We start from the raw sequence: 17,964 nt of genomic DNA, 5'->3' as shown, positions 1-17,964 counted from the left end.
CCAAGGTTTAAATGCTGAACCTGGCAACTTAAAACTCATGCCAGGCGTGTGTATGTGCAGGCTCAAAATCCAAAGAGGAGAATGGAGGAAGAGGGGTTGTGGCGCTGGGTGGGGGGTGATTTCTCACTTTCTGTCTCTCTCTCTGGCAAGTACACACGCCCTATAGTAAAAAAAATCTCTCCCTTAAAAATAAACAAGTTAGTGAATCCCTAAGAGCATGTTGAAACACAGTATTTTATTTAACTGTGTAGCAGGAGCTTGAGCTAAAACTGACTTGTCCTCTCTTTCCAGGCCGAGTGATAGGTACTTTCACGTGTTCGGGAGAAAAGGAAGTAAATCTGGCTGTTCAAAATGCAAAGGCTGCCTTTAAAATCTGGAGCAGGAAATCTGGCATGGAGCGTTGCCGAATTCTTTTGGAGGCTGCCAGGATAATAAGGGTATGGTTTTGTTTATTTCCGTCCAGAAGGCCCCTCTTACATTGCTCTGAGAGTTCTGAACTGCGAGGATTTGCGCTTTAGTGTTTGTGAGAAATGGGAAAACATTCCCCACGCTCACCCTGTGTGTGACGCGAGCTTGTGGTTCTGCCGGATCTGGGCTCTGGACAGCCACCTTGGCAGGGCTTCCTTGCTGTCTTTGTTTTCGAATTACAGTATGCTCTTTGTGGCCTGTCTCCTCCTCCTTTTTTTTTTTTTTTACTTGTTCATTGGTACAGTGGTGTGTACACAGGGCAAGGGAAAGCACCCCCCAGAGGCAATCACCGCACTGCAGTGCCTTCTCTCGGGATTTTGGGCATGCACGTACATGCGCCCAGCGTGTTTCTCAAGGCTCTGGGTCTGGGACTTGAACTACAAAGTCAGCCATGTAGGTTATGTATTTATTAAATTATTTATTTATAAATTATTTATCTAATAAGTAAATAACCTCCACACCATCTTTGTCTCCTCTTTTTAAACCATGTTTGTTACTTGTTTCCTTTTTACTGTTTCTTCTGGCGGCTCTTTGGTTTTCGTCATAGAGCGAGCGCATGGGCTGACTCACAGAGGGGAGGTGAAACACTGCCCCGGAGGGATGACCACACTGCAGTCCTTTCTCACGCACATGCTCCTGGCGTGATTCCCAGCCCCCGGGTCTGGGGTTCAAACCACAGTTGGCCACGTGGTGCGCCCAGCGTGTTTCTCAAGGCTCTGGGTCTGGGACTTGAACTACAAAGTCAGCCATGTAGGTTATGTATTTATTAAATTATTTATTTATAAATTATTTATCTAATAAGTAAATAACCTCCACACCATCTTTGTCTCCTCTTTTTAAACCATGTTTGTTACTTGTTTCCTTTTTACTGTTTCTTCTGGCGGCTCTTTGGTTTTCGTCATAGAGCGAGCGCATGGGCTGACTCACAGAGGGGAGGTGAAACACTGCCCCGGAGGGATGACCACACTGCAGTCCTTTCTCACGCACATGCTCCTGGCGTGATTCCCAGCCCCCGGGTCTGGGGTTCAAACCACAGTTGGCCACGTGGAAATTCATCACCTTAAACACCACAACACGTGCTGACCCCAATGTGAGTTTACTTTGGTGCGAAAAATTAGAAATTTATGCAGAGTTTTTTCATAACAATGCATTTTCCATGAGGTTTTTGAGGACCCCACCCCCACCCCCCCAGTGAATACGTATTCTGACAGGAGACAGGAGGCTTTTTGGCTTAGAGAAAAAGAAGATTTATTACAGCAAAGTACGGCATCTGGACCATCAGCTTTAGCCCTAGTCCCTCAGCCCCACACCCCATGGGCAGTGCAGGAGAGCAGGAGTTACCGTGTGCGTGCAGTGGGGCGCACCACAGGAGAGGAGCCCGAGAGGACCCAGCCTAGGGAGGGCTGCAGGGACATCAGCCACCTGTCTCTGCAGAGAGGAGTTACTCATGAAGCCAAGCTGTCCAGGATTGCGAGGGGCCGTTCCACTAGGGTTCCTGCCCTGGAATGTACGTGATGTCTCTGAGCAGGACGGGGAGGGTGTTACATCTCATGTCCCTTCAGAGGTCTCCATCTTTAAGGACGTACTGTTTCTGTCTTCTGAGGCTTTTGCTGTTTAATCAGTTTGCCAGTGTCCTTTGCTTAGAAATGGTTGAGGCACTGGACTCCCACCTGGCCAACCAAGGTTCGAGTCCCAGACCTGGCGGCGTGCTTTCTCACTTTTTCTTTTCTCTCTCTCTCTGGTGAGTATATGTGCCCTATAGCAAATTTAATAAATAATAATAAATAAAGTTAAATAAATAAATCTTTAAAATAAAAGAAAGAAAGGAAGTCCAAACAGATGTGAACAAATGTCCAAATATTCATGGAAGTGGTGTAATGGTTACATCCCTGGACTCCCATGTGGTTGACTGCAGTTTAAGTCCTGGACCCAGTGGCTGAAACTCACACCGGGCACGTGTACATGCGTGCCCAAGATCCCGAGAGGAGAGCAGAGGAGATGGGATTGTGGCCATCTCCCTGGGGGTGATTTTTCACTTTCTGTCTCTCCGGCGAGCGCATGTGCCCTGTAGCAAAAATATATATATATTCATGGACAATTTTCTCCCAGTAAAGTATTTTACTCTCTTGTCAAACATTTGTTTTATTTATTTGTATTTCTTTCTTTCTTCCATGAGAGAGGGGATCCAGGCTCTCTAGCAGGGTCCTTAGACCTTGATCCACCCCAGCCTCAGCCCGTGAAGATGGTGGGTACCTGTGCATGCCTGGTGTGTACAGGGAGGCCTTAGGACTCGAACCCAGGACCTCCCCACATGGCTTCAGAGTGTGGAGCCCTGTGTTACCTCTGAGCCACCGCAGCTGGCATAAACATTTATGTTTAATTTGGTAGGCTAGAGAGGATAGCTCAGAGCTGACAACTTCTTATTTTAATTTGTCCTTCATTTTTCCTAGTGCATGAGCATGCGGGGTTGCTGTTTCCTTCAGATCTGGCCCTTTTGTCATGAACTGACTTTTTGTGGATTGTTTTAATTTGGCGGAGGATATGCACACTCACAGAGACAGAGAGAAGGCACTTCCGGGCCCTGGTCACGCGCACTCCCTTCTCCATTTCTCCCTCCTTTCAGGATTTTGAGCATCTGTGTCTATGTGTTTTTCAAACTACTGGGCCCAGGACTCAAACCATGCAGTTGGCCATGTGGGATCCAACCGCCCTAACTGCCATACTACTGGCTGGCCTGAAATGGCTTATTAATCCTGATCATTTTTTTTGTTTTTTTTTTTTTGGATTTTTGTTACAGGGTACATGTGCTCACCGGAGAGACAGAGAGACAGAAAGAGAGAAATCTTTCCCCAGGGAGACGGCCACACTGCAGTCCCTTCTCCTCCATTCTCCTCTCGGGATCTTGGGCACGCACGCACACGTGCCCAGCGTGAGTTTAAGCCACCGGGTCCAGGACTCGAACCGCAGTCAGCTACATGGGAGTTCAGTGACATAGCCATTACACTAACTGCTGGTCCCAATACTGATGTGTGTTTTGTGACCAGGAACGTGCCACTTCCTTTCTCCTGAGCACTGGTCTGTTGATCGTGTGCGGGCCCTGCTTTCAGCCAAAATTACTCCGTAATGGAACTGAGCCCACCCTCTGACCACATCCTGCAGTCGTAAAAGCCCTCGGCTGTTTCTTTTACTGATTTTTCTAGTTAATCAAGATCTGCAGCTCTTTGCTGCTTCTATTTTTTTTTTTTTTTTGGAGAGGTTTTTGCTATAGGGCGCGTGCGCTTGTCAGAAAGACAGAGAGAGACATAGAGACAGAAAGCGAGAAATCACCCCCAGGGGCGATGGTCACACCGCAATCCCTTCTCCTCCATTTTCCTCTCGGGATCTTGGGCACGCACGCACACGTGCCTGGCGTGAGTTTAAGCCACTGGGTCCAGGACTCAAACCGTGGTCAACCACATGGGAGTCCAGCAACATAGCCATTACGCTACTGCTGGTCCCGCTGCTTCTATTTTTAACCATAAACAATGGTCTTTTTAAAAAAGATTTTAAAAAATAAGGTAAAAATTTACTTCATCATGTGCTCACCATTTCTGGTGCTCTTTATTCCTTGTGTAGACTCAGGTCTATCTGCTCTTATTTTCTCCTGCTTGAAGGAATTATTCAGCATTTTTTTAAGAGGTTTTTTTTTTTTTTTTTAATTTTTGCTGTAGGGCTCATGTGCCTGGTGGAGAGACAGAGAGACAGAGAGACAGAAAGCAAGACATCACTGCCCAGGGGGATGGCCATGTTGCGATCCCTTCTCTATTCTTCTCTCAGGATTGTTGGGTACGCATGCACACAAGCCCAGCGTGATTTTTAAGTCACCAAGTCCAGGACTCGAACTATAGTCAACCATGTGTGAGTCCAATGCCTTAACCACTATGCTACCTGCTGGCCCTACTTTTTTTTTTTTTAAGGGAGATTTTTGCTTTAGGGTATGCGAGCTTGCTAGAGAGACAGAGACAGAAATAGAAAGTGAGAAATCACCTCCTGGGGGGATGACCACGCCTCAATCCCTTCTCCATTCTCCTCTCCGGATCTTGGGCATGCACACGTGCGCGGAGTGAGTTTAAGCCTTTGGGTCCAGGGCTCGAACTGCAGTTGACTGTGTGGGAGTCCAGTGATGTAACCATTATGTCATCTGCTGGTCTCTATTTAGCATTTATCTTTTTTTTTTTTTAAAGAATTATCTGTTTATTTACTTACTTAGTTCCATTTGTTATTACTATTCTTTTTAATTTGACCAGAGAGAGAGAAAGGGAAAGTGAGAAAGCAAGCCACCAGGTCCGGGACTTGAACTGTGGTCACCCAGTGGAGTCCAGTGCCTCTATCCACCATGCCTCCTGCTGCCTGCCCCCTCCCACCCATTTAGCATTTCTTTAGGTATTCCTTCAGATTTTATGTGTCTGAAGAAATCTTTACTTTCATTTTTTAAAAGTATTTTTTATATCGTTTGTCATCATTATTATTTTAAATTTGTTACAGGGCACGTATACACATCTGAGAGTCAGAGAGAGAGAGCTCAGGCATGTGAGCGTCCAGTGCCTTAACCACCACACCGCCTGCTGCTCCTTACTTTCATTTTTGACTGTTTTCTCTCAGTCTTTAAGGAAGTTGCTCCATTGTCTCTCGTCTGTGTTCTGCTTTCATTCTGTTTTTGTTTCTCTGTGCCACGTGCATCATCCCCCCCAAAACTGGCTGTTTTAAGACTCTTGTGCTTAGCTCTGGTTTCAAGCAGCTTTTTCTTTATTCATGATAGAGCCTGTGTGCACACATGGCACAGGGGGAGAGGGAGGAGCACCCTCTGCGGAGTGTGCTCCAAGTCCTCCCACCTCTCATCCCGGGCATTTGTGCGTGTGCCTGGTGTGCTTCGGGCTGGCCGGCTGTGATTTGAACCATGACTGCCATGTGGAATCCAGCTCCTCTGGAGCAGAGCATCGTTGTACTGTGGAGCTGGCCTGATTTTAAGCAATTGGATTATGATTTTTTGGTGCATTTTTCTTTATAGTTTCTTTGCTTTAGGTTTATTGATCTTCCTGAGTCTATAGTTTATAGTTTCATTAAATTTGGGAAAATGTTGGCCACTATTTCTTCAGACGTATTTTCCTATTCCTTTTTCTCTCTCTTTACCTTTAGGACTCCAGTTACACAAACACTCCAGTTACACTCCAGCCCCAAGGGGCACTCCATTCTGTCTTCATTTCCCTTCAGTTTGTGTGTTATTTTGGGTAACTTCCGTTGTTATGACTTCAGTTACCAAGCTTCTGTTCTACAGTGTCTAATTTGCCGTCCATGTTACCCACCGACATTACCCTGTAGGCGTTCAAGTCGGGTCTTGATCCGTGTGTGTCCTGTGTTTCTCCTTCACGTGCTGTGTTCTCTGTGCCTTCTTGAACACGTGGGACATAACTGTACTAACTTCCGAGTCCTCGTTACCAGTTCCGTCATCGATTATTTCCGGATCTGCATCTATTGATGAGTTTTTCCTCCTGGTTAAATGTAGTATTTTCCTACTTTTTAAGGGATTTTTTTTTTTTTTTTTTTAAAGTTTATTTCTTCTAAGAGCAAGAGAGATGCGGGGAGAGAAACAGGCAGACAGAGATAGATAGCACCTCACAGCATCTTGATGGGGTAGCTCCCCCTCGCCTGAGCCGGCCCCAGGTCATGTGCACCCAGGGAGGTCTCCGGGCATGAACCGGATCCTTCCCATGTGGAGTGCCTCGTGGTGTGTGTGTTACCATTACCTGGTGAGTTTTCATCACTAGTGAATCACTAGTGGAGTCCATGTTGCTGGGTACTGAATATTTTTGTGTTTTAGAAAATGTTTTTGAGGGACCAGCAGGTAGCATGGTAGTTAAGGCCCAGGACTCCCACCTGGCCCACCGCTGTTTGCGTCCTGGACTTGGTGGCTTGAAAAATCACACAAGGCACATGCATGCACATGCCCCAAATCCCAGGAGAGCGGAGAAGAGAATGTAGCGTGGCCATTCTGCCCGGGAGGTGATTTCTATCTTTCCCTCTCACTGTCTCTGTCTCTGGTGAGCACATGCGCCCTATGCAAAAACCTTAAAACAACATTTTTGAGCTTTGTTTTGGGACACAGTCAAGTTCTGTTTAGAGCTTTTATAACAACTCATTTTGTCCCCTGTCTAAATGCCCCTGACTGCTTAACCCAGCTCCGTGCAGTAGAGAGGCTTTTCTCCCCCCGGCTTGGGCGCACGCAGGCCACCCGGCCCTGAGTGAGCACTGGCTTTTCTCCCCCTGGCTTGGGGAGCAGGAGTGACGTGCAGCCCCCGAGTGCATTCTGGGGATTGTCTGACCCTCTCCTGGGCAGCTCCTGCTGGGCCGTGGCCAGGCTCCTCCCCCGTACTAGGCCGCTCTCGGCACACCTCTGCGTGGGTGCTCTCTTCATACTCCTCTGTTCCCTGAGCGCCCCGTCTCCCTTATTTGGGGTCTGCCCTCCTGCTCTGGCCCTCAAAGAGGAGGCTGCAGCAGTCGCAGGGCTGCGGCGTCGCTCTCCCTCCCTCTGGGGGTCGCTGCGCTGAGATCCCGGCCTCCGAGGTCGGCTGTGTGTCACCCACTCTGCACACACGTAAGGTGAGAGGAGATCCGGGTCCTGCCCCTCCGTCTGGGCTGGAAGCGCACTGTGGGGGGAGCGGGCGTCTCCCCGTGTGTTCAGTAGTCAGATGTTCCCATTTCTACTTCGGACCCTTTGGTACGTTTATAGACTTGTGGAGACTTTGTCTCTGGGACCCAGGCATGTTTCAGTCAGCGTCTCCTGAAAGTAGCTGTCGTTTGGCATAAAAGGAGAGGGAGACCGTTCTTTAAAACTGTGACGACCCTGGGACCCGCAGATGGTGAAATGGTTACATTGCTGGACTCCCACATAGTAGACTGCGGTTCGAGTCTTGGACCCGGAGGCTTGAAACTCATACCAGGCACACGTGTGTGTGCATGTCCAAGATCCCGAGGGGAGAACGGAGGAGAAGGCCACCCCTCCTGGGAGACTATTTCTTGCTTTCTGTTTTTCTGTCTCTCTCTCTCTCTGGCAAATACACATACCGTGTAGCAAAAATATCTCTCTCTCAAAAAAATGAACAACTCTGGGACCAGCAGTTAGCGTAATGGCTGTGTCGTTGGACTCTCATGTAGTTGACCACGGTTCGTGTCCCGGACCTGGTGGCTTAAAACTCACGCCGGGCACGTGTGCATGCGTGCCCAAGATCCCGAGAGGAGAATGGAGGAGAAGGGATTGCGATGTGGCCATCCCCCCCTGGGGGGTGATTTCTCGCTTTCCGTCTCTCTGTCTCTCTCTGTCTGTCTGGTGAGTGCACGTGCCCTATAGCAAAACCTCTCCAAAAAAACGAACAACTCTGACGGTGCCGTTTGAGTAAAGCAAAGCATCTGTCTGTGGTCTCCGCTCACCTCCAGCCCTGGCCTGCTCGATGTGTCCCACGCGTGGCCTCCAGAGTGACTCCTACACATGGACCTCGAGCTCACCCTGGTACATGATGCCCCAGCAGGCCCTTCCTGGCCGGGCCCTTGCTTCTACAGCCGCCTCTTCTTGCCTCTCCACACGCAGAGCCCGGCTCCCCTGCCCACTCGCCTCCCCCAGCCATGCAGCACTCTCCCTGCACTTCTGGGTTGGGGGTATCCCTTTGTCTTTATGGCTTCTTGTGCTTTTTTTTTTTAAAGACTTTTTGCCATAGGGCATATGCGCTCACCAGTGAGAGACAAGAGACAGAGAGAGGAAAAGTGACAAATCAGCCCCCAGGGGAGATGGCCGTGCCACGCCATACCACACACACTGCAGCCCCTTCTCTGAGGATTTGGGTACACCTGCATATGCGCCCTGTAGGTGTGGAATTTGAGCCACCACATTGGCAGGTGGGAGCCCAGCGCCTTCAGTCTCCTCTTGTGCTTTTGTCTTTAGCATTTAATGGCTGTATTGCAATTTATTTCTCCCTCCCTCCCTTCCTGTGCCAGGTGCTTTGGGTACATGATTGTGTTTAATTAGCGCACTGGGAACAGGTCATTGTTCAGATGTTGTTTTGGTGAATCTACTGATAGGGAAGGAGAAGGCGGATTATTACGTTAAGAGAGTGTTTCATTTAAGCTGCATTTGAACGTGAACAAATCACCCTCTCTGAAGATGTCTATTTCGAAATCGCATCGTGAGATGTAGCTGTTATAATACCCACGGGACAGATGAGAGACAGCCTCAGAACGGCTTTACAGCGAGCCTGAGGTCCCTGGAGCTCAGTGTAGGAGCGAGTCCGTGCACTGAAGTGTGGGCATGCTCCCTCGCCCTGCCTGCGGACAGGGCAGGGGCTCGGGCCCGCAAGGGGCTCAGTGTGTCTGCTCGTGCACTGTTTTATAAAACTGGGCACTAGGGCCTGCTCGGGGCCGAGGTCAAAGGAGAGGTCAGCACCTGCCCTTTGCTTTTCACCTTTCATCTGGAAGGACACCAGTCTGGGCCACTGGGCTGCAGGGTGGGGCGGGGGCCCAGTGTCATGGGGGACGTCTGTATCCCACGCTCACACTTGCACGGTAGCGACAGTGCACTGGGAACAAGGGGACGTTGAGAAGTTGTGCGAATGCAGAGTCGGAACGAGGAGGCGGTGCTAATTCCCCTTCTAGAAGTAAGCCCTGGAAGGGTAAGACAGGATGAGTGCTCGTTTCCTCAGAAATGAACATGGGGCAGGCCAGAAGGTGGCGTGGTGGTGAAAGCACTGGATTCCTACATGGCCTGCCATGGTTCGAGTCCTGAACCCGATGGCTTGAAAACCAAAATAAACAAACAAACAAAAATTTTTAGAGTGAGTTTTGCTATAGGGCACGTGTGCTCACCGAAGAGATACAGAGAGACAGAAAGCAAAAAAGTCACTCCCCAGGGAGGATGGCCATGCCACCATCCCTTCTCCTCCATTCTCCTCTCGGGATTTTGGGCATGCACGCACATGCACCCGGCATGAGTTTAAGCTACTGGGTCGGGACTCGAACTGCAGTCAATTAAGTGGGAGTCCAGCAATATAACCATTACTCCATCTGCTGGTCCCAAATAAATGTTTTATAAAAGAAAACTTTAAAAAGAGAGAGAGAGAGAGAAGTGAACGTGGGAATGAATGAATCGAAGCACTTCATAGCTCTGGTCTTTGTGAAATTGCCATGTCCGGGTCTCGCTGTCAGACGGTCCTTGTTCAACACGTATTTCATGCTGGTTCTCATCGTCCTGCTCCCACGTTTTCTGAGCCTTGGACTGTGGGTAGGTGTGTTAGTTTCTATCGGATCTGTCGTGCTTCTGGTCAGCATTACTGCTTATCAGTTTGAGCAAGGGAATTTTGCTTCTTGTCAATTGCTTGATTCCTCGTCTACGTATTTTTTTTTCAAGAATTATTTTATTTAACTTTATTTATCTATTTATTTATTCATTTGTTTCAATTCGACCAGAAAGGGACAGAGTGAGAGAGAGAGAGAGAGTGAGAGAGAGAGAGAAAGTGAGAAAGCAAGCTGCCAGATCCGGGATTTGAACCATGGTTGGCCATGTGGGAATCCAGCACCTTTAACCACCATGCCACCTGCTGGCCCCTACGTATGTTCTGATATGCACCCTGTATTTATTTTAAATGGGGTTCATAATAGCAATGGTCTATTTCTTACGTATTCAATTCTTTTATATTCTTTAGGACAAAGAAAGGCATTACTTAGCTTTTCTATTTAGGTTGGAATTTCTGAATCTCTAACTCATGCCTGGACTAGAGGTCTCTACCCTAAGTAAGTTGTAGAGACTAGAACTAGAAACAGTCTTTAAATGGCATTTCGGGGCCAGCAGGTAGCGTGGTGGTTAAGGTACTGGATCCCACGTGGCCAACCACTCACGGTTTGAGTTCTGGACCCAACCCCGGACGCATGCCACCGTCCTGAGAGGATGGAGGAGGAGGGATGGGGCGTGGCCGTCTGCCCTGGAGTTTGATTCTTACTTCCCCCCTCTGTCTCCTTCAAGTACACACACCCTGTGGCAGAAACCTAAAACAGCACAAAACAAAACAAAGGTATTGTTTTACTTATTTCTTTCACAAGCAATCAAGAAAGAGAATTAGAGCCCCAGTGGGTCTTCACACCACAGTTCACCCAGCCTCAGCTGGCCGGGGGTCACAGGAGGTTCCCCAGACCCCGTCCCCGTGGCTCAGCCTGCAGAGCCGTTGTACCCAGAGAGTGGCATCGGTGGTGCCGTGGCGTGGGAGACACTGGACGAGAACAAGCTCTCTGAGGGTGGAGAGGCCAGGTGCTAAAGCCTCCTACACGCCAGTCGTATGTGGGCTATCGTGTGACCTGCCTCGGGGCTGCGCTCTCTTCCTGTGTGTGTGCACACGTGTACATGCTTATACACGCGTGCACAGGCGTGCATTTCTCAAAAGGGTCTTTTTCTAGCTAATGCAGAACGGAGGTTGTACTTTAAGTCTTTGTCAGTTAATTCACGTGAGGGGCAGAGCGGGGCTGTCTTTAGCGGTAGGCGGTCACCCCTCTTCCCCGCGGAGCTCCGCCGTTCCTTTATCTCCGTGTAAAGAGCAAGCTGTCTCGATCTTTCAACACAGAGCGGCATATTCCGTTTGCGCGTGGAATGCGCTGAGCCGCACCGTGATATGCCGTAATCCTCGGTCTGCTTTCACCCCAAGGAGCGGAAGGATGAGATCGCCGCCCTGGAGACCATCAACAACGGCAAGTCCGTCTTCGAGGCGCGCCTGGACATCGACACATCCTGGCAGTGCCTGGAGTACTACGCGGGCCTGGCCGGCTCCATGGCGGGTGAGCCTGTCTGGCCATCCGGCCTGCTGAGGAGGCTGCAGGGCCCAGTGGTGACGGGAAGGGTTTAGGAGTTAGGACAGGCCTGGTTCAAATCCTGGGCTCATCACCCCTACCTGGGTGGTCTAGGAGCTCTTTTATCTAAAGCAGAGATGATTGCTCCCCCTTGCCGGGTGGGGTAAGGAGGGGACGAGGATGCCGGCAGTGCTGCTGGCATGGACCCGAGCTGCAGACCAGAGGGCTGAAAACCGTTCTCGCAGGAATCAGCCCGTCACGGGAAGGGACCTCAGCAGGTTCGTGGAAAGTGGACTTAAATTTTTTTGAAATCTATATACAGTTGGGAACCAGCAGTTAATGTAATGACTATGTCGCTGGACTCCCACGTAGTCGACTGCGGTTCGCGTCCCGGACCCGGTGGCTTAAAACTCACGCCGGGCACGTGTGCGTGCATGCCCAAGATCCCAGGAGGAGAATGGAGGAGAAGGGATTGCAGCGTGACCATCCCCCCTGGGGGATGATTTCTCGCTTTCTGTCTCTATGTCTCTCTCTCTGTCAAGCGCACGCGCCCTATAGCAAAAACCTTTCAAAAGAAAAAGAAACAAAAATCTATGTACAGTTGTTTGTTTATTTATTTTTCATTTTAGTTTACCACAGGACATGTGTGATCGCTGGAGAGAGACACAGAGAGAGGGAAAGTGAGAAACCCCCCGCCCCCAGGAGAATGGTCATACTGCAGTGCAATCCCTTCTCCATTCTTCCCTCGGGATGTTGGGCACACACGCACATGCACCCAGCGTGTTTGCAAGCTGCTGGATCCAGGACTTGAACTGTGCAGTGTGCCATGTAGGATCGAGTGCCTAAACTACTACTGCACCAGTTTGCCCCGTAATCTTTTTTATAGTATGTTTTCCCATACATTTTTTGAAGGCCCCTGATTTACTAGTATTACCTATTTAGCGAGAAATTCCCTGCTGATTGTATTATAAAGTTCAGTCCAATTTGAGTTGGGTGGTCGTAGGGCCCAGGAGGGCCCTGGTGAGCTGGGGGTCTGAGCTTCTGGGGTCCGTGACCTCTGCTGCTGTGGAGACCTCCTCCCACCTGTGTGTCAGTTACAGAACAGGGAGGCTGGAACGGCCAGAGAACGGCAGAGCGGGCAGTGCTGGACCGGCAGGTGGCTGGGGGGAGGGGGCGGTGGGAGCTGGGAGCGGGGGGCTGGCTGGGTCCGGGAGGCAGACTTGTTTCCCTTTGGTCCCCCCGTCTCCCCAGGTGAACACATTCAGCTCCCAGGTGGATCCTTTGGTTACACCAGAAGAGAACCCCTGGGGGTGTGCGTGGGCATTGGCGCCTGGAACTACCCCTTTCAGATCGCCTCCTGGAAGTCGGCCCCAGCGTTGGCTTGTGGTAAGAATGAGTCATTCCTCCCGGTGAGACCTGGGTCTGTCCCCTCACCTCTCTGCAGTCACGCTCTGCGAGTCAGAGGGGCCCGCTCTGGGCCAGCCAGGGCCTCGGAGGACACGGTTCCATGGCACTGCCTCACCCTCAGAGGGCTGGCTGGCCATCAGCGGCACAGACCGTGCAGGTAGCCCGTTTATACTGACCTCATGTAGCCGTATGTGTGGGAGGAGGAGTCGGCTGTCTTTTCCTGTGGGGCTGGACTAGATCGTTCTGCTTGTAAGTGTTCCCTCCTGGAGAGGAGCGTCCGTGTAGGAGGCAGCGCCTGGGAGCGGGCCTTCCTGGGGGCGCAGGTTGGCTCCCTTCTTCAAGGCTGCCCCAGAGAAACTTCGGCCAGTTGACATAAAAACAGTTTCCTGGAACCAGCAGATGGTGTAATGGTGTCAGTGCTGGACTCCCACATAGTTGACTGTGGTTTGAGTCCCGGACCCGGTGGTTTAAACACACCGGGCGCGTGTGCGTGCGTGCCCAGGATCCCGAGAGGAGAATAGAGGAGAAGGGATTGCAGCGTGGCCATCCCCTTTGGGGGGGGGGATGATTTCTTGCTTTCTGTCTCTCTCCCTCTAGCAAGAACACACGCCCTATAGCAGAAATCTCTCAAATAAGTTTTCTTATCTTATTTATTTACTTACTTATTTTGTCATAGGGCACATGTGCTCACCAGAGAGGAGAGAGTTGGTGACAGAGAGAAGGGAAGGGAGACATGACCCCCCGGGGAATGGCCATGCCACAGTCCTTTCTCCTCCCTTCTCTCAGTATTTTGGGCGTGCACATACAAAGCCTGGTGTGGTTTTTCAAACCACCTGGTCTGAAACTTAAACTGCAGTTGGCCATGTGGGGGTCCAGTGCAGTGCCTTAACCATCACGCCACCTGCTCGGCCCGCCTTGTCCTTCTTTTTCTTTTCTTTTTTTTTTTTTTTAAGAATTATTTATTGGGACCAGCAGATGGTGTAATGGTTATTTAACAGGATTCTCACATGGCTGACTGTGGTTCGAGTCCCAGACCCAGAGGCTTGAAACTCACACCAGGCGTGTGTGTGCGCACGCGCATGTGCGCGCTTGTGCCTGCTTGTGTGCCCAAGATTCCAAGAGGAGAATGGACGAGGGATTGCAGAGTGGCCATCCTCCCTGGGGGATTTCTCACTTTCTGTTGCTCCGTGCACCCTATAGTAAAAGTCTCTCTTAAAGAGAAGGAATTCTTTTTTAATTTGTTGTTATTATTTTTTAACTTACTATAGTCATCAGGGAGAGACAGAGGGAAAGTGAGAAAGCAAGCCATCAGGGTGCGAGACTCAAATCGCGGCTGGCCGTGTGCGGACCCAGCATCTTAACCACCATGCCAGCATGGTGGTTATTTATTTTGTTATTTATTTATATTTTTTCTTGGAAAGAGATTTTTGCTATAGGGCATGTGCACTTGCTGGAGAGACAGAGAGCAAGCGAGAAATCATGCCCCAGGGGATGGCCACGCCATAACCCCTCCTCCTCCCCCTCCATTCTCTTCTGAGTATTTTGGGCACATAGGCATGTGTACCGGCATACTTTTCAACCTCTGGGTCCAGGACTCAAACCTGCAGTCAGCCACGGGGAATCCAGCTGCCCGCAACCCATGCCTGCGTCACAGGCTGTCACACGTGTTGAGGCGGCCCGGACGAGCAGACGCCAGGCATTACCGTTTGAGACTGGGCCAGCGTGTGGTCTGAGACCTTTTAACGAGAAGAGCCCCTGAGAAGGGCAAGCCCTGTACTCCCCTCTGCCGGCTCTGGTCTGGGACCTGCTGGGGGAGCGGGCGATGCCGAAGCTCTCCTGAGCTGTCCCCTAGTCCTGGCCCGTGGATCGGCAGCCCCGTGTCTGTCCGTGTCGGGTCTGTGCAGGGAACGCCATGGTCTTCAAGCCGTCTCCCTTCACACCGGTCTCTGCGCTGCTGCTGGCCGAGATCTACACGGCGGCCGGAGTGCCTCCCGGGCTCTTCAACGTGGTGCAGGGCGGGGCCGCCACAGGCCAGTTTCTGTGTCAGCATCGCGACGTGGCCAAAGTCTCCTTCACCGGAAGCGTGTCCACTGGCTCGAAGGTGAGGTGTGCCCGTGTGGGGTAACGGGTGGCCCCTGGGTACAGCAGAGCCAGCCCTACCCAGAGCCTGTCTGGGAGCTTGGCTTCTGATGCTGCCCGGCTCGCACTGGGAAGGGGATGGAGGGCTTTACTAGGCGAAGGCCTGCAGTTCCTGTAGGAGATGCGAACACACTCAGGGTGGTTGGTGTGACGCCCCAGGGCTCTGGAGGGCCACTCCTGCCTGCAGAGGGACGCTCGAGTGAGCAGGGCTGGTTGCCACCTGCACTGCTGGTGACCTGGCTTTATGTATTCAGGAAGAGTGTGTACTCAGTGTAGTTCAGATTCATCTTTTTTTTAAAAAAAGATTTATTTGGAGCCAGCAGGTGGCATGGTGGTTAAGGAGCTCGACTCCCAACTGGCTGACCACAGTTTGAGTCCCAGACCTGGTGGCTAGCTTTCTCACTTTCTCTCTCTCTCTGTCTGTCTCTCTCTGGTCAAATTAAAATTAATGGATAAATACATAAAATTAAATAAACAATTCTTTAAAAATTAAACAAATAATTCTTTTAAAAATTATTTAATTTTATGTATTTATCCATTAATTTTAATTTGACCAGAGAGAGATGGAAACAGAGAAGAAAGAGAGAAGAAAAATGGAGAAAGCAAGCCAGCAGGTCCGGGACTTGAACCGTGGTCAGCCATGTGGGAGTGTCCAGTGCCTTAACCACCACGCCACCTACTGGTCCCCATCACTTTTTAATTGTATTCCTTGTTTAAATTTTTGCCATAGGATATTTGCACTCACCAGAAGGCGAGAGAGGGAAAGTGAGAATCAGCCCCAGAGGGATGGCCACTCCACAGTCCCTTCTCCTCCAGGGACTTTAAGCATGTACACACATGCACCCAGTGTGAATTTCAGGCTGCCAAAACCAGGACTTAAACTACCGTCAGCCAGGTGGGAGTCCAGAGACTTAACTACCATGCCACCTGCTGAGCCCCATGCATTATTTTGACCTTAATTTGTGTTCTGAGTGGTCAGCCTAGAACACAGTGAAAGTAATAAAAAAGAATTTCTGGCTGTATAAACATGTGTATCAGTGGTCTCTTGAACTGGCAATATTTTAAACTGAACTGCCGCTTCAGAACATTGGGCACAGGCCCCTGCCTTCTCTTCAGTTTTCTGGAAAAGGGTATTTTAAGTAGACCAAGGGCAAAGCATATTGACGAGAAGAGAAGGCAGTGCAGGCCACGCAGTTCTGTGACCCCCAGCGGTCGGGCGGCCGACAGTGGGGTGTGGTCTGTGCTGCGTCCTGAATGCTTCCTCCTTGTTCCGTCAGATCATGGAGATGTCGGCTCGAGGAATCAAACCGGTCACTTTGGAACTCGGAGGCAAATCCCCACTGATCATCTTCGCGGACTGCGATATGGAGAATGCCGTGAAGGGGGCGCTGATGGCCAACTTCCTCACGCAGGGCCAGGTGCGTGCCGTCCCGGGAGAGGCTCCACGACCTGCCACCTCACCTGACCGCACGCTGTAACTCGCGGCGCTGTGAGATACCTTCAGACATGCAGAAAGTTGCACATAGGCTACCGAGAATTTCCACATGCCCTTGAATAAGAGTCCTCAGATACTAACGTTTATTGTATCTATCATCCTCTTCATCTGTCTTCACACACGTGTGCATGGTAAATGACTTTTTCTCACTTGCCAGAGGGTGTGTGTGCTCACCAGAGACAGCCTGAAAGAGGGAGAGAGAGGAAGAGGGGGGATCCCCATGGGGAATGGTCACACTGCAGTTTCTGCTCCGTTTGGAGATTTCGGGCGCACACGCCCAGTTCGTTTTTCAAGCAGGGTCTGGGACGTGAACTATGCCATTGGCCATGTGGGATCTAGTTGCCTTAACCACCATGCCACGGTGGCCTTCCCATTTTGTTTAAACTCTTATTTATTTATTTATTTTTTAAGTTTTATTTACTTCTTTCATGAGGGAGAGAGAGAGGAAGACAGCACCCCCAATGGGTCTTGACACCATGATCACTCACGGCCTCAGCCCCGCACGGACCCCAGGCCTGCACCGGCCAGGAGTGCTGACGCGGGTCTCCAGGTGCAAACCGGGAACCTCCCTGAGTGTGTCAGCTTGCAGAGCACCGTGTTCTACTGCCATGTGACTGGCTCGCTCTGCCCTGTGCTCATTTTTAGTTAGGTTCATCCTTCTGTTTTGCTATTGAGTTGTGTGAGTCATGTATGTATTATAACCTTTTTTATGTGGTAAAATAGAACAGAATTTGCCATTTTCAAAAATGTTAAGTGTACAATTCAGGGGCATCAAGTGCTTTCACACTCCATCCCTCTCTGGGGCTTTTTCCTTTTTTGTGTTTCCTTCTTAGGTTTTTGCCATAGGGCTTGTACACTTGCCAGAGAAAGACAGAGGGAGAGTGAGAAATCACCTCCTGGGGGATGCCATGCCGCAGTCCCTTCTCCATTCTCCTCCTGGGCTTCTGGGCACGCGTGCACATGCGCCTGGTGTGAATGTCAGGCCTCCAGATCTAGAATTCGAGCCTCGTTCTGCCATGTGGGAGTCCGTACCCACTACACCACCTGCCGGCCCCGTCTCGGGAACTCTTTCATTGCCTCTCGCTGAAGCTCTGTGCCTGCTAATTCCCCACTCCTTCCTCCTTTCTGTCCCCGTGACCACTGTTCTACTTTCTCTCTCTGTGAGTTTGACTCATCTCCTCTAAGTGGAATCATACAATATTTATGATTTTACATCTGGCTTGTTTCACCTACGATGATATCTTTGAGGTTCATCCATGTCGTAGCATCTATCGGAATGTCTTCCTTTTTTTTTTTTTTTTTTGGAGAGGTTTTTGCTATAGGGTGTGTGTGCTCACCAGAGAGACAGAGAGACAGAAAGCGAGAAATCATCCCCAGGGGGGATGGTCACGCCGCAATCCCTTCTCCATTCTCCTCTCAGGATCTTGGGCACGCACGCACACGCACCTGGTGTGAGTTTAAGCCACTGGGTCTGGGACTCGAATTGCGGTCAACCACATGGGAGTCCAGTGACATAGCCATTATGCCAACTGCTAGTCCTTGTCTTCCTTTTTAAAGGCTAAATAATATCCCATTGTGTCTATGTATACATACACACA

At 50.3% G+C, this 17,964-nt stretch overlaps 1 protein-coding gene across 1 annotated transcript in view; it reads left to right on the top strand.

Annotated features, from left to right (window-relative positions):
* Nucleotides 1-291: 291 nt before the first annotated feature.
* ALDH9A1 (aldehyde dehydrogenase 9 family member A1) overlaps nucleotides 292-17,964 on the top strand; it is a gene marked incomplete at its 5' end in the record, with an annotated part of 28,340 nt that continues 10,667 nt past the window's right edge. Inside the window, 5 exon segments of the mRNA XM_014583634.2 lie at nucleotides 292-437; nucleotides 11,184-11,313; nucleotides 12,577-12,711; nucleotides 14,637-14,833; nucleotides 16,149-16,289. Coding sequence (XP_014439120.1) covers nucleotides 292-437; nucleotides 11,184-11,313; nucleotides 12,577-12,711; nucleotides 14,637-14,833; nucleotides 16,149-16,289 — 749 coding nt within the window.

The sequence above is a fragment of the Tupaia chinensis genome, unplaced genomic scaffold, assembly GCF_000334495.1.
Source record: "Tupaia chinensis unplaced genomic scaffold, TupChi_1.0 Scaffold000070_1, whole genome shotgun sequence".
Lineage (NCBI taxonomy): Eukaryota > Metazoa > Chordata > Mammalia > Scandentia > Tupaiidae > Tupaia > Tupaia belangeri.
The sequence above is the reverse complement of the archived record's forward strand: the minus strand, read 5'-3'. Positions and strand labels throughout refer to the sequence as shown.